The sequence below is a fragment of the Narcine bancroftii genome, chromosome 9, assembly GCF_036971445.1.
Source record: "Narcine bancroftii isolate sNarBan1 chromosome 9, sNarBan1.hap1, whole genome shotgun sequence".
Taxonomy (NCBI): Eukaryota; Metazoa; Chordata; class Chondrichthyes; order Torpediniformes; family Narcinidae; genus Narcine; species Narcine bancroftii.
In genome coordinates, this window is record NC_091477.1 from 119483328 (window position 1) to 119498975 (window position 15648).

General features: G+C 42.9%; 1 protein-coding gene across 1 annotated transcript in view; it reads right to left on the reverse strand.

Moving 5' to 3' along the window:
- dhx36 (DEAH (Asp-Glu-Ala-His) box polypeptide 36) overlaps window positions 1-15648 on the reverse strand; it is a 77203-nt gene that overhangs the window by 12306 nt on the left and 49249 nt on the right. The window contains exons 17-22 of the mRNA XM_069897498.1: window positions 13020-13118; window positions 10344-10517; window positions 6693-6779; window positions 3813-3896; window positions 2175-2274; window positions 1958-2048 (exon numbers count right to left, since the gene is read on the reverse strand). Coding sequence (XP_069753599.1) covers window positions 1958-2048; window positions 2175-2274; window positions 3813-3896; window positions 6693-6779; window positions 10344-10517; window positions 13020-13118 — 635 coding nt within the window. The remainder of the gene's footprint in view (window positions 1-1957; window positions 2049-2174; window positions 2275-3812; window positions 3897-6692; window positions 6780-10343; window positions 10518-13019; window positions 13119-15648) is intronic.

Genomic DNA, 15648 nt, shown 5'->3' on the forward strand with positions numbered 1-15648 from the left:
AGAAAATGTCTAAATTTAATGTTAATGAGTTGGCAACTCCTTTAATTTAATTTTTAGACACAGCAAGGTTACAGGCCATTCCGGCCCACAAGCCCATGACGCCCAAATACCAATTGGCCTACCGCCTGTATGTTTTTGGAGGGTGGGAAGAAACCAGAGCACCGCGAGGAAACCCAGATAGACAAGGGGGAGACGAGCACATTCTTTATAGACAGCAGTGAATTCTAACCCAAGTGGCTGGCGCTGAAATAGTGTTGCGCTAACCACTGCATTAACCGTTATTGATGGACTGTCCATTTCTCTCCATGGAGAGGTTCTGGCCGACTGAGTCCCTGTTTGCTCATCTCATCCTTTACTGCCTGCTAACATGGCACCATCACCGTTTTGCATTGAATGTATGCAAGTGGCCATTCAGTCAACACATCTAAGCATAGATTCATATATCCCACTCCATCTCACCATTAACCACAGATTTTCAGTCAGACATACACCACATTATTAGGTACTAATCTATTAGCAATTGGTTCATAAATGCTTAAATGTGGTGAGAGTACCTGCCACTGACCCCCACTTACACTGTTAGATTCCAACCACCTTTTGGATGACTGAGTTCACCTTCAGATCCCCTCATTTCCCCCAGTACAGTACAGTGGGCCATAGCGTGTTTCCATATGGTTCTTTAAAATACCTTAAATTAGATAAAAATGTATTTCTTACAGAGCTGCCTTTGACTTGAAAACATTGCTCAGTCATTGCCACTAGTGGGCCATGACACATTACTGGAAGCCAGGTGGGTCTTAGACTGATTAAGGTTGAGAACCAATGCCCTTAGATGCTTCTGCAAGGGAGAAAAGTTTCCTTGTCTCTGCACCCCTTACAACTTTGTGTACCCCCCCCGCCCCCACCCCCGGTTCTTCCTCAGCATTCTATCCCCTTGGCATCATAAAGCACGAAAACAAGCCCACAGTTCACCAATTCAGCACCAAGCACCCATTTGCTTTAGCCCTGAAACAATCTTGGTTTATTCTCCTGACATTTCCATCAACTCCCCCTAGATTCTCCCTTCATCCACACAGCAGGACAATTAACCTACTAACCTGCGTGTCGTGGGGAAGTGGGTAGAAATCGGCAGTCACAGGGAAAATTCGCAAACCCCATTTAGCTTGTCTAGCTTTCATCGAATCTAAACCAGGCACCTCATCTATCTTGGTGAAGGCAAGCTCCAACAAGAACATTACAACACAGTAAGGGCCCATGATGTACCCACTTATATAAACCTACTCCATGATCAATCTAACCCTTCCCTCTCTCACACTCATAACCCTCCATTTTTATTACATCCAAGTGCCTATCTAAGACTACTTCAAATGTCCCAATTCTAACAGCCTCCAACACAACCCCAAATGATGCATTCCAGGCACCCACCGCTCTGTGTAAAATCTTCTGTCATTTCCCCTAAACTTTCCTCCTCTCACCTTAAACAGATGTCCTTTGGTATTTGCTATTTTTACCCAGGGAAAAAGGTGCTGGCTGTCCACCCTATCCAAGCCTTTCATAATTTTATTTACCTCTCATTCTTTGTCTCTCCATAGTGGAAAGCCCTAGCTTTGTCACGCTTGCTTCATGTGACATGTTCTCCAATCCAGACAACATCGCCTCTACACCCTCTAAAATTTTCAGAGCCTTCCTGTGATGAACACAATCCTCTAAATATGGTCTAACCAGAGTTTTATAGACTTGTAACATTATTTCACAGCTCTTGAACCCAATCCCCTGACGAATGAAGGCCATCACACCATACACCTTAACTACCCTGGAAAGATGGCGTTGGGTGTCCATCCCATTTATTACGGTGTATGTTCCGTGTAATTGCAGTCTCCCAATCTCCCTCGATTTATTACGGTCTGCTTATACTTGTGGACTGGTTCAACGTAACGACAAAAGCGAATCCTCTCACATTTTCCGCTTCTTGCTGAAGCTTGGCCGGATTTTTGCCACCTTGGGATATAAGCCCGCACAGACCACCGCTTTAATTAGTTTCTCGTTCTCTGTCAAAGCAGAAGAGAGAGATTCATTTTAGAGGAGGACAGGGTGTCGAGACAAAAGAGGAGAAGGGCAGACAACGTGCTTTGATGCCTACTGACATTTTAATAGACTTCTCTTCCATTTAGTACCTGAGTTTATGTTCGCTTTGGGGTCCTTGGGATTCTTGCTGCTCACAAAGCCAACTACCAGCAGGTGCTCCGTGAACTGTCCTTTCATGTTGTGAAGCATCTGTAGTGATGGAAATAAACCATAGGTTACTTCCAAACACCATTTCATAACACCTTTTAATCACCACCATGCTTCAGAGGACTCCCACCCACAATACTAAACTGATAACGATCTTGCTCACAAAGACTGGACGTTGCAGCCATTTCTGTCCTCCCCATTAAAGGTCTGGAACATCAAACAGTATAGCACAGGAACAGGCCCTTTGACCTGTGGGGGAGACTAGAACTAAGGGATATAGCCTCAAGATTCAGGGTAGTAGATTTAAGGCGGAGATTAAGAGGAACTGTTTTTCCTAGAGGGTGGTGAATCTATGGAATTTGTTACCCATTAAAGCAATGGAGGCAACTTCAGTAAATATATTTAGGACAAGGTTGGATAGATTTTTACCCAGTAGCGGAATTGAGGGATATGGGGAAAAGGTATATAGGTGGAGATGAGCAGCCATTATCTCATCGAACCTGCTCTGCCATTTAATGGGCCAGATGGCCAACTCCTGTTCCTGTTCCAGGCAAGTGTGAAGTGATATATTTTGGCAGGACAAATCAAAGAGTTGAGTACAGGGTTAATGGTCGGTAAATTTAGAGCGTGGATGAACAAAGGGTTCTTGGGGTTTATGTCCATATATCATTCAAGGTAGTTGCTCAGGTTGATAGGGATAGTTAAAAAAGCCCATGGATTCTGGGCTTCATTAATAGGGGGATTGTGTTGCAGCTTTGTAAGTCTCTGGTGAGACCACATTAGGAAAGTTGTGTCCAGTTCTGGTCACCTCATTATAGGAAGGATGTGGATGCTATAGAAAGGGGCAGAGGAGTTTTAGCAGGATGTTGCCTGGATTGGAGGGCATGTCTTATGAGGCAAGGTTGGCAAAACTGGAACTTTTCTCTTTGGAGCGTAGAAGGATGAGAGGGGACTTGATCGAGGTCTACAAAGTTATGAGCGGCATAGATAGGTCGGACAGCCGATACCCGTTTCCTAGTGTGGGAATAACAACCACTAGAGGACACATGTATAAGATTAAGGGAGGTAAGTATAGAAGAGACATCAGGGGTAAGTGTTTTTTTAATTACACAGAGAGTTGTGGAGGCCTTGAATGCCTTGCCAGGAGTGGTGGTAGAGGCCTTTAAAAGACTATTAGATAGACACATGGATGAAAGGAAAGTAGAAGGTTATAAGGTAGGGAGGGTTTAGCACTTTTATTCAGTACAACATAGAGGGCCGAAGGGCCTGTACAGTGCTGTTATTCTTTAATGGTTAATGTTAAAAAAGTTTATGTTTATTGTCTCTTGTGCTAAGGTACAGTGAAAAGGTTTGTTTTATACCTATCTAGGAGTCTATCCATAGCAGAATAAAACAACACTTTCACCACGCTTTCAGATCCCTGAATTACCCTGCATCAAAACAGAAATCCCTTCTGGCTCTTTGGCTAAACATTTTGCATCCACATCTTGCTCTTCAGAAACAGGTATCCTGATCTAATTTTTTCCAAGATACTGCACAATTCAATTTGAGAAGACTCCCACATTTCAGGATCCACTGACCTGAAGGTTGTTTGGAGACAGAAAGTACTCCCAGCAGAAATCCTTCTCCGATCTGAAACCTCGTCTTTTTGCTTCTTCCCAACCCTGAAAATAGAAGCTCGCATCAAACAGGGGGCAAACACCATGCGGTTGCAAAACCAGGCACTGACTGGAGTACGTTCAGAAAAATCCTTCAAAAGGAAGGATGCCTCAGAGAACGCAACTCACCAAGTGAAAAGGCACGTGCTAAAGGTCAACCTAAAATGGCATGGGAAAAAAAACCTAGAAGGGAGACAGAGGAAATGGAAACTAGGAAAGAAACAAAGGACAGGAAGGGGAGATGCAAATACGGAATTTTTTAAAAAAATGTAACATACAAAAGAGACTAAGCATTGTAAAAAAGTCAATCTTAAAAGGTGTGCATCTTAAAATGCACAACATTTATGATAAAATTCTAATGACTGAACAGTGCAACCTAATATACAACATAGAACAGCAGAGAACAGTATGGACACTGCAGCCCACAATATATAAACCCACTCTACCAATCAACATTATAACAATAATCTAATGCAATTAGGATTACAGAGTTTTGGGTCTGGGAGGCCAAGGATGGAACTGGAAAATTCAGGGTCGCTCAATATTTAGGAAGGACAGGCAAAAAGTAAGAGAGGGTGGAGTAGCATTGATGGCTAAATATTAACAAATAGTGAGGAAGGCTATTCGTTCAGATAAGGCAGAATTAGTCGGTCTACAGCTAAGAAGTACAATGGGGCAGAAATGATTGGATGTTGCACATTGAGGGGGAGGGAGTATTAACATTAAATCGTGGCACAAGGATACAACAGTAATCTGGGTGATTTTACTCATCACATGGATTGGGCTAGCCAAATCCACAACAGATTTGTGGATTTGTGGAGGATAAATTCTGGACCAACAGATCCAAGAACAAACTACAGAGCAGATCTCCTTTGAGTGGGCACTGCATAATGGGAAGAGATCAAATAGCAATCTTGTGCAAGAGGAGTGACCATAATGTGGTAAAATTCTTCACAGAGAAGGTAATGGATTTATATCTTGAATCTACCTGTTGAGACTCTATAGGGCACTGGTGAGATCTTACTTGATGTGCTGGCGTTGGAGAGGGTTCGGAGATGATTTACTAGAATCACCAGGAATTAAAGGGTATTCATATGAGGAATAACTGTTGGCTCTTGGACTGTACTCGTTGGAGTACAGGAGGATGAGGGGAGACCTCAGAGACATTTTAAATGCTGAAAGGCGTGGACAGAGAAGATGTGACCAGGTTGTTTCCCCATGGTATGGAGAGTCCAGGACAAGAGGGCACAACTTCAGGATAAAAGGGTGCCAATTTAAAACAGAGATGTGGAAAATTTTCTTGAGACAGAGGATCATGAATCTGTGGAAATTGTTGCCACAGACGTTTGTGGAAGCGAAGTCGTTGGATGTATTTAAGGCAAAGATTGACAGGTATTTAATTAGTCAGGCCATCACACGAGCTCTGAGAGCAGGGATTCTCCTGGCTCTGGCCAACGTGGACCAGGCCAGCATACATTTGTGGGATCTTGCTGTGCACATATAATGCAGCAACAGCTATATTACCAATCAAGAACATAAGAAATAGGACCAAGAGTCAGCCATCTGGCCAGTCGAGCCTGCTCCGTCATTCAATAAGCCCTTCCAAGTCCTTCTGCACGACAGCATGCTGCATTTTTTCACCATTTAAATAATAATATGCTCTTCTATTTTTCCGACCAAAGTGGATGACCTCGCATTTACTAACATTGTACTCCATCTGCCAGACCTTTGCCCACTCACCTAACTTAACTATATCCTTCTCCATATCCTCTGTACAATTTGCTTTTCCATTCAATTTAGTATCATCCACAAACTTGGCTACACGACCCTCTGTCCCCTCTTCCACATCATCAATGTAAATGATGAACAGCTGCAGGCCCAGCACCGACCCCTGCGGCCCCCCCCCCCCCCCCCACTTACCACTGTCTTCCAATCAGAAATACCCCCATTTATCCGAATTCTCTGCCTTCTGTCAGTTAACCAATCCTCAATCCATGCCAATATACTTCCCCAACTCCATTCATCTGTACCTTATTGATAAATCTCTTGTATGGCACCTTATCAAAGGCTTTCTTGAAATCCAAATGTACGTCAAATATCTATCACACCCATTATATCCTTAAAGAACTCGAGCAAGTTTGTCAAACAAGACCTGCCCTTTCTGAATCCATGCTGCGTCTGCCTGATGGAACCCCTTTGTTCTAAATATCTCACTATTTCATCTTTACATCTTTAATGACAGCTTCAAGTATTTTTCCGATTACGGACACTAAGCTAACTGGCCAATAGTTACCCTTCTGCCTACATCCCTTTTTAAAAAGGGGCGTGACATTTGCTTTCCTCCAATCTGCCAGGACCTGCCCAGAATCCAGAGAATGTTAGTCAATCATCATCTCTAACTCCCTCCATTTCCTTCAGTACCTTGGGATGCATCCCATCAGCACCAGGGGATTTGTCCACTTTCAGTCCCATTAGTTTGTTCATCACTAACTCTTGTGAAGACGGACACAAAATATCTGTTCAATGCCTCGGCCATTTCCTCATTACTCAATATAAATCTCCCTCTCTTACCTTCCAAAGGACCTATGTTGACTCTGGCCACTCTCTTCCATTTTATACTTTTGTAAATTTTTTGCTATCTCTTTTTATATTTTGAACTAATTAACCTTCATAATCCTTCTTCCCTTCCCTGTCACACCTCATCGTTTATTTTTATTTCATAGTTGCTAATTGACCTGCTTTTCCTACAGAATTTTCCGTCCCTATTTCAGCTCCATAGTCTGCTTCTCTTCAGTCACTAACCTTAAACGCGTTGACTACGGTCAGATGATCGCTCCGCGATTGCTTGGACAACTCTCGACGTTTTGCATCTGCCATTTTCTCTTTACCCTGTCATGAACACAAGAGTAAGAAGGATGATTACGAGGCATTTACTGGCCACAGACGCAACTACGAGACCCTTATCCCCACCAAACTCATTCTGGGAAAGGAATTTCTTCAAGAAAACTAGATGATCCGATGAAAATATTTCACATCATATTTCCTTCTACTGTGCAGTTATGATAATCAATGCCCTGCAGATGGAGATTAAAGAAGTCCGTAGCAGCTGGAGAACTGCAGCAGGTCACTAAAGTACTGGAGGAATTCAGCAAGCCAGGCAGAATACATGGAAAGCAATAGGCCATCAGCATTTCAAACCCAAGCCCTTTGAAATGAATGGCTGAAGCCGGAAAACTCAGATGCTTATTGCCGAGTTCCTCCAGCATAGTTTTTGCGCACAGCAGAAGTAAATTAGTATCTCAAGTGGGATGTAATGTTGAAATTGTACAAGGCATTGGTGAGGCCAAATTTGCAATATTGTGTGCAGTTTTGTGAATAGAGTGGAGAGGAGATTTACGAGAATGTTGCCGGGGTTTCAGGGTTTGAGTTACAGGAAAAGGTTGAGCAGGCTGGGACTTTATTCCCTGTAGAGTGGAAGACTGAGGGGTGATTTGATAGAGGTATTCAAAATTATAAGGAGGACAGATAGAGACAATGTGGATAGGTTTGTTCCATTGAGAGTGGGGGAGATTCAAACAAGAGGGCATGAATTGAGAGTAAAAGGGGAAAAGTTTAGGGGAAACATAAGGGGGCATTTCTTCACGCAGAGGGCGGTGGGGATGTGGAATGAACTTCCGGCAGAGGTGGTAGAAGCAAGATCTATGTTAATATTCAAGGAAAATTTGGATAGGTATATGGACGGGAGAGGTATGGAGGGTTTAGGCTGAATGCGGGTCAGTGGGACGAGGTGGGAGATGATGTTCGGCATGGACTAGTAGGGCCAAACTGGCCTGTTTCTGTGATGGTTAAGTGGCAAGATATTGTGTAAATGGTTCTTTTCATTCAACTTCCTCAGTGTAAATGAACTACACGGCACTGGGCAAGAAATACATTAGAAGGCAAACTCCTGAAATAAATTGAAGCACAGAGAGATACAGAAAGGTTCAAGTGTTTCAATAATGTGTGCTCCAAGTCAGCTTTGTAGAAACATGTACAAGAGCATAAAGACTGTCACTCCCTTTGAACCTGGTTTATTACTTACCTACTGCAGGGCTGAGGTGAATTTAGCCTAGATTGCTTTGTCTCATTTGCCCCAAATGGCCTGGTTAAACAGAACACTTATCAACGGGCAGAATTGGAATGTTCAAATGACCCCATTATCAATAGCTCTTTGAGGCACAATTAGACTTGCACCAACTTGTGTGAAGGAGCATTTCTAGATATCACCCTTGAATGGACTTTTTTTAAGAAAAAGGCTATTTAAACAAATAGGCCCCTCGGTTCCTCAAGCCAATAAAGGAGCAGTTAGCCTAGAGGTCAGCAGAATGCTATTACTGTGCCAGCGATCCAGGTTTGAATCTGGTGCTGACTGTAAGGAGTTCTTATGTATCTGGGTGGGTTTCCTCCGGGTATTGTAGGTTAATTGGGGAATTCAGGCAGCACGAGCTGGAAGGGCATTACAGTGCAGTATGTCTTATTTAAATATGTTCATGGTGGATCTATTCTAGGCCTAACTCCTCTTCTGTGTCAGTTCCCCATAAACTTCAAATGTATATCCCCTGCAATCTTAAATATATCTAATGATCTGACCTCCACCTCTCGCAGGGGCAGAAAATTCCAGAGATTCACCACCCTCAGAGAAGTTTCTACCCATTGGGTTGTTTGTAGCCCTATCCTCTTGTCTGCGGTTCTCCCACCGGTGGAAACTTCTCAATGTTTTGTCTGTCAAGCCTAAATGGCCTGTTACTTTGCAGCTAACACCTCATTTGTGACTTTCCCACTAATGAAAACATCTCTGCATCTACACTGTCAAACCCCCTCAGGATCTTGTACACTTGAAAAGGGATCTTGTACACTTGAAAAGGGATCTTGCCCACCTGAAAAGGGATCTTGCCCACCTGAAAAGGGATCTTGCCCACCTGAAAAGGGATCTTGCCCACCTGAAAAGGGATCTTGCCCACCTGAAAAGGGATCTTGCCCACCTGAAAAGGGATCTTGCCCACCTGAAAAGGGATCTTGCCCACCTGAAAAGGGATCTTGCCCACCTGAAAAGGGATCTTGCCCATCTGAAAAGGGATCTTGCCCATCTGAAAAGGGATCTTGCCCACCTGAAAAGGGATCTTGCCCACCTGAAAAGGGATCTTGCCCACCTGAAAAGGGATCTTGCCCACCTGAAAAGGGATCTTGCCCACCTGAAAAGGGATCTTGCCCACCTGAAAAGGGATCTTGCCCACTTGAAAAGGGATCTTGCACACTTGAAAAAGGATCTTGCACACTTGAAAAAGGATCTTGTACACTTGAAAAAGGATCTTGTACACTTGAAAAAGGATCTTGTACACTTGAAAAAGGATCGTGTACACTTGAAAAGGGATCGTGTACACTTGAAAAGGGATCGTGTACACTTGAAAAGGGATCGTGTACACTTGAAAAGGGATCGTGTACACTTGAAAAGGGATCGTGTACACTTGAAAAGGGATCTTGTACACTTGAAAAGGGATCTTGTACACTTGAAAAGGGATCTTGTACACTTGAAAAGGGATCTTGTACACTTGAAAAGGGATCTTGTACACTTGAAAAGGGATCTTGTACACTTGAAAAGGGATCTTGTACACTTGAAAAGGGATCTTGTACACTTGAAAAGGGATCTTGTACACTTGAAAAGGGATCTTGTACACTTGAAAAGGGATCTTGTACACTTGAAAAAGGATCTTGTACACTTGAAAAAGGATCTTGTACACTTGAAAAAGGATCTTGTACACTTGAAAAAGGATCTTGTACACTTGAAAAAGGATCTTGTACACTTGAAAAAGGATCTTGTACACTTGAAAAAGGATCTTGTACACTTGAAAAAGGATCTTGTACACTTGAAAAAGGATCTTGTACACTTGAAAAAGGATCTTGTACACTTGAAAAAGGATCTTGTACACTTGAAAAAGGTCTCTCATTCTTCTAAGCTCTGTCGAATACAAGCAGCCTTCCCTCTCTTGCTATGAAGACCTTTGTTCTGCACTTCCCCCAAAGGTTTTCTGTCCCTGTATCAAATAATTTAAATCAGGCTTGAGCACCACAGTGATTGCTCTGCAATATTTAAATTTAAATATATTTTTTTAAGTTTAGACATATAGTACAGAAACAGGCCCACGAGTCCATGCTACCCAATTTACATCAATGAACCTGCATGCCTGGTACGTTTTGAATGGTGGGAGGAAACCGGAGCCCCATGGGGAAAACCCATGGAGAAAACATACAAACTCTTTACAGACAGCATAGGATTCAAACCCAGTCACCATCGCTGGCGCTGTAAAGGTGTGGCGCTAACCGCTATGCCAACCGTGCCCTATTAGATACAAGGGATTATCAGTCTGCCCTCAGCTTCAACCAGGAATCACTCTGTAATAAATTCTGATACTTTACCAATGGGATCACAAAAGGATCCTTGAAACTGAGACTGGCTGCAATAATGAGCACTGGATCCAGGCAGCACAACAGTGCCCCGAACAGTATCATCTTTCCAATGTGAGGTTCCACTGGTAGACGGGCTAAATGGACCCCAAGCGGTGTGAGCTCTTCATTCTTGTCCAAAGCATTCTGAAAGAAAAAAGTTTATACAAATTTATAAACCTCAAAATTGTACAGTACAGGAACAGGACCTTCAGTCCACGTGCTGAACATGATGTCCAAATTAAACTAAAACTCTGATGTTCGCACAATAGATATCCCTCTATTGCCTGTACATCCGTGTCCATTGAGAAGCCCCTAAATGCTGCTTTTATATGTGCTTTCACCCGTGGACAAATAAGGATAAAAATAAAGGACATGCCAGTTACCTCCTAGGCTTACAACCACTTGCAAATGGGCAGAGAGGATTCTCAAAGATTTTTCCCGCCACTATCCTGGGTCAGTTATGAGATAAATAAGTGAAAAAGAAATACTGAAGGTAATTATTCCATTCTCTCTGTGCTTGTATGGATTGGCTGCATCTACACAGTGACCCTAAGCTTCTTCCAAAGCACGTAACAAAGTACAGAATTTAAGGAAAGGAAGTAAAACACGAAAGTCTACAGACACTAAGGTTGAAGTATAAACAATGCTGGAGAAAACTCAGCAGGTCATCTTGATGAAGGGTTCAAGCCTGAAACTTTGGTTCTGTATCTTTAGCTTTGCTATTTAAAGTGCATTGTTTGATCTGCTGAGTTTCTCCAGCATTTTGTTTTGGCAAAGTACAGAACTTTCTTGCTCTCGACCTTTGTTGGCCATTATTGTCTCACTGCTGGAACTCCTTCCCATCAATGTTAAGGAACATCTTCATCAATCTTCATTGTGAAGCTCTGTGCCTTGCCAGACAGGCAGAGCAGGCTCGACGGGCCAGATAATCAACTCCTGCTACTATTTCTTACATTCTTACCGCACATATATGGCAAAACCCGGCTTTCCACCTGCAGATCCATTGAATTATGCCAGCTATCAGACTGCTCATTTCCAGCAAATGGCGAGAAGCTGGAAAGTCTCTGGAACAGGCAGCTTCGATGGAAGGAAATGGGCAGTCAACTCTTCAGGTTCGGAAATTCTCGAGTAAGAGGGCGTGAAAACTGCACTCGTTTCACTACTGTGTCGATGGACTATTCTGCAGCTACAAAGTGGAATATTTTCATCAGTATTTCCTTTATTGAGAATAAACACTTTGCAGAAGGGCCAACAAAATGAACAAATGCATCTTTTCTGTAATGGATTGATAATCATGACTTTACATTTGCAGACATACAGCCCATCGCCATTATTTAGAAGCAGAACTGCAGGTGTTAAACTTTAAAATAAAAACAGAAAACGATAGAAGTACTCAGCATTTCAGGCAGCTGTTATAGAAAGAGAAAAGTTAATGTTTCAGGTCAATGGCCCTTTAGCTGAAGGGTGAGTTCAGGGTTGTTTAGATCAGACATTCTTGACCTTTTTTTGGCTATGGCGCCATTAGGACTCTGCTCAAAGTTTATGGGGCCCCTTCTCTGTGAGGCAGTCATTTAGTTGGTTTCTTCCATACTTCTCTCATGCCCATGGCAAAAAAAAAAACAAAAAATATTTTTTTTCATCTGTTGGGCCCTTAAATGTGCTGTGACTCCCAAGGGGGCCGTATGGCTGCTCTAGACTGACCCACAGCTTAATTGCAACTCTTCTGTGCTGAAATATCAGATGCTTTTGTGTGCTTGGACATGGGTTGCATGGAGACCAAGGAGGTGGGGGAATAATTTGTGACAGATCTCGGGCTTTTCTCCTTGGAGCAACGAAGGATGAGAAGGGACTTAACAGGTATTCAAGATTATGAGGGACATAGATAGGATGGACAACCAGCACCTTTATCCCCAGGGCCACACCGCAAATACCAGAGGACATCTGTTGAAGTTGAGTGGATGAAAGTTTTGGCGAGATAACAAAGGCGAGTTTCTCTTTCTAAAGAGAGTGGTGGGTGCTGTTAGGTAAAAACATCATGAGCTGGGAATGTGGAGGGAGTCACCCAGTGCTGGGCCGTAACAAGATGCAGTTGTGACCTTGTACTCTCAAGATAAGAGTGGGGATGACAAATTGATGTGCAGGAGGCTAGCAGAGAGGGACAGCAACAGTTTATTCATTGGACAATGTCATGGTATGATAATTTACTAAGTACGTATCCTAAGGTATATAAAAAACACCACTTGCTGATAACGGCAGAATGCGCCTTCTCCAACTAACACTGTTAGTTGCAAGTGTTACAATCCGGCAATAAAGAACAAAGAACCTTGATTTCGACTCAGTCTGGTGTTTGACTCACTCATTCATGAACAAAGCAGACCTAACAGTGCATAGAATGCTTGCCAGTGATGGCAGTGGAGGCTACTTCAATGGGGACATTCAAAAGCTTTCGGATAGGTAGATGGATGCAAGAAAAATAGAGGATTATGGGTGTGAGGTAGGGAAAATTTGATTGCCGTAGAGCAGGTCAGTATAACATCATGGGCTGAAGGGCCTGTACCATCCTGCAATATTATACATTCAATTGTGTTGTCAGTCAAGAGGAGAGATTTCAGCTCACCCTGTCCTTTTAAATCACCAATGGCTTACCAGCTCTTTTAGGTGAGTCACAGCCAGGTTCACTGCTTCTTTTGATGGAGGCTGCATTGCCTTTTCCAGGAACTGGGCAATTCGACCGAGACGTAAAATCTACGACAGTAAAAACCAGAAATTGAAGAACTGGGAATAACACAGAAGAAAACAAAACACTGGTAACCTGAAATAAAAATAGAACATTCTGGAAACATTCAACAGGACAAGGGGCACCTGCGGAAAGAGAATCAGTTCGGGATCCTTCATCCTGGGTGGGGTGGGGTGGGGGTGGGGGTGGGGGGGGGGGGGGACGTTACTTTATTTTCTTTCTTTCCAGCATCTGCAGGCTTTAATGTCTCACTTCTTACCTTCCCAGCTCTGAAGGGTCTGAAACCTTAACTGCTTCTCTTTTCGCAGACCTGCTGTTTCCAACATTGTTTCTAAGAACCGTAGAATCACAATGAAGTTCATCAAGTTATAATTTTTAAATACAAGCTCAAAAATCCTCATCATTTAACATGAATTCTTGTTATATTCAAAACTATAGAAATGGGCATTGCTTTTATGTTAAAGAATAAAACAAGAAAAATATGACCGAATGGCTGGTTAGCAACAAGATGTTAAATCCAGTGACATTTCCAGCTAACCAGAGCAATAATTAGTCAGAAAGAAGGTTTACAAGTGTAAGGATACAAGCAGAGCTTCAGGAACATGTCAAGTGAGGCACATTTTAATGCCATGTGAATGCTGTAAGCTGCTGTCAAGCTGGTGCTGGTTGAACACAGCAGACTTCCAGCTGCATTATTAGAACACTCAGAACTTTATTGTTGAAAGTTATTGAATATTATTAAACATTGTAAGTCCCTCTAGCTTTGTGAGAATACTTCTCTATTTTTAAGCCCCTATTTCCCCACCCCCCCAAACCCCTTTATGCTCCTCCTCCACCATTCATTCCCTCGCCCGTGCCTGCTTTTTGTGCTCTTTCTTCTCTCTTTGCCTTGAAATGAACTTGTGCCATCAGTAGTGGCGAGGAGTTTAGTCAAGGACACAGGTAGGCAAGCTGAGTGAGAGAGGAAGACTATGACAGGCAGGTACCCTTCTCAGGAGGCATATCCCGACGACACCGTCTACCCAAGAGCAGCTGATGGGAGAAAAGTTTTAACAATGATACACAAGACTAAATAATGAAATATTGAGCAGCTGAACTTCTAGCACTGTATGCGGCACAACTTTGTTTCCTTTGGCTTGTCAGCAGCTTCAGTACAGAGAGTCTTGGCTCTTGATCCCCATCTTGTTGTGACCTGCCTTGTATAGTGCAAGAAGATTCTACGAATCAATAATCTATTTAGTATTGCACACTATGGCTTCACCTGCTCATCCCACGTATGGCCTTTCAGGCAGGCTGCTCCCAGGCAGGTGGTATTGCAATGCTAGACTTCTCCACCAACGATAACATTGCTTTCACCCACCATGGCCTCATTACAACAGGGGAGTAAAATATGAGTCTGCACTTGCTGTGATTGTAATAAAACACAGGAATGCTGGAGGAACTCAGCAGGTCTCACAGCATCCATAGGAGTATTACAAACACCCATTTTAGTAAAATGGGATTACCACTGTAAGGGATAGTACAGACAGGATGGACTGAATGGTCACCGTTAACATTTCACACAAGCACAACACAAGTCATAGCCCAGTGATAATTCAATTCACTGGAAGAACTGAGGGAAATTCAATACATTGGCAAAGACCTTGTGATTTTGTAAAGGGAGAACCATTCTGAATGCTGAAGAGAAAGCAACTTTTTGAAGCAGCTCTTGTGACCTGCCATTTTTGTGGATTCATAGCAAAGCATGGCCTGTGAATGACTGGGTCTTTTCAGTGGATTGACCCGAGCCAGGAGAGTCTTTTGGGAAGCCAAGTGCTTCATTCTGATTGTGACCAATAATGAAGGTCACTTGGAGAGACGGCTTCATTTTTTAAGTGTGACTAGAAGTGAAATTACTTGGAGAGACCAGGGTCTTGGAAGCTTCATGGAGGCCACCCAGTTTGAGTCTTGCCTACAAAAGGACCAGGACCGTTGTGACCACAGCTTGTGTGGATGGACATTTCTTCAAAGGCAACACAAGGAGAATTCATGAGTCTGTAGCACCCACAACTCCGCTCTTCCCATCAGTTCATCATTAATTCTGGTCATCAAATTTCAAAGGCCGACAGTTCAACACTGAATTTAAAGGCTGAACATTAAAGCAACTTTCTACATTTTGGCCTGGACTGTAATGGTTTGGGTATATCATAACACACACATTAGACACCCGCATATAGCTGGATATAGATTTAGTGTTAAGGATTGTTTATGAGTTGAGACTATAGCTTAAGAGTAAGAAATAAAATTAGCATTTTAAAATGAAACACCGTCTCGTTCATTGTCTATTGCTACTTGTTATGCGCGATTCGTTACAGGAGGAAAACAGGAAGGTCTTGGGCCCGAAACGACAGTAATATATCTTTACCTCCTATGAATGCTGCAAGGTCTGCAGGGTTCCTCCAGCATTCCTGAGGTTTCATTTCAACTGGGTTCCAGTTCAAATGTATAAAGCGCAATTGCTGGAGAAACTCAGCAGGTCAAATATAAAGAGACATAACC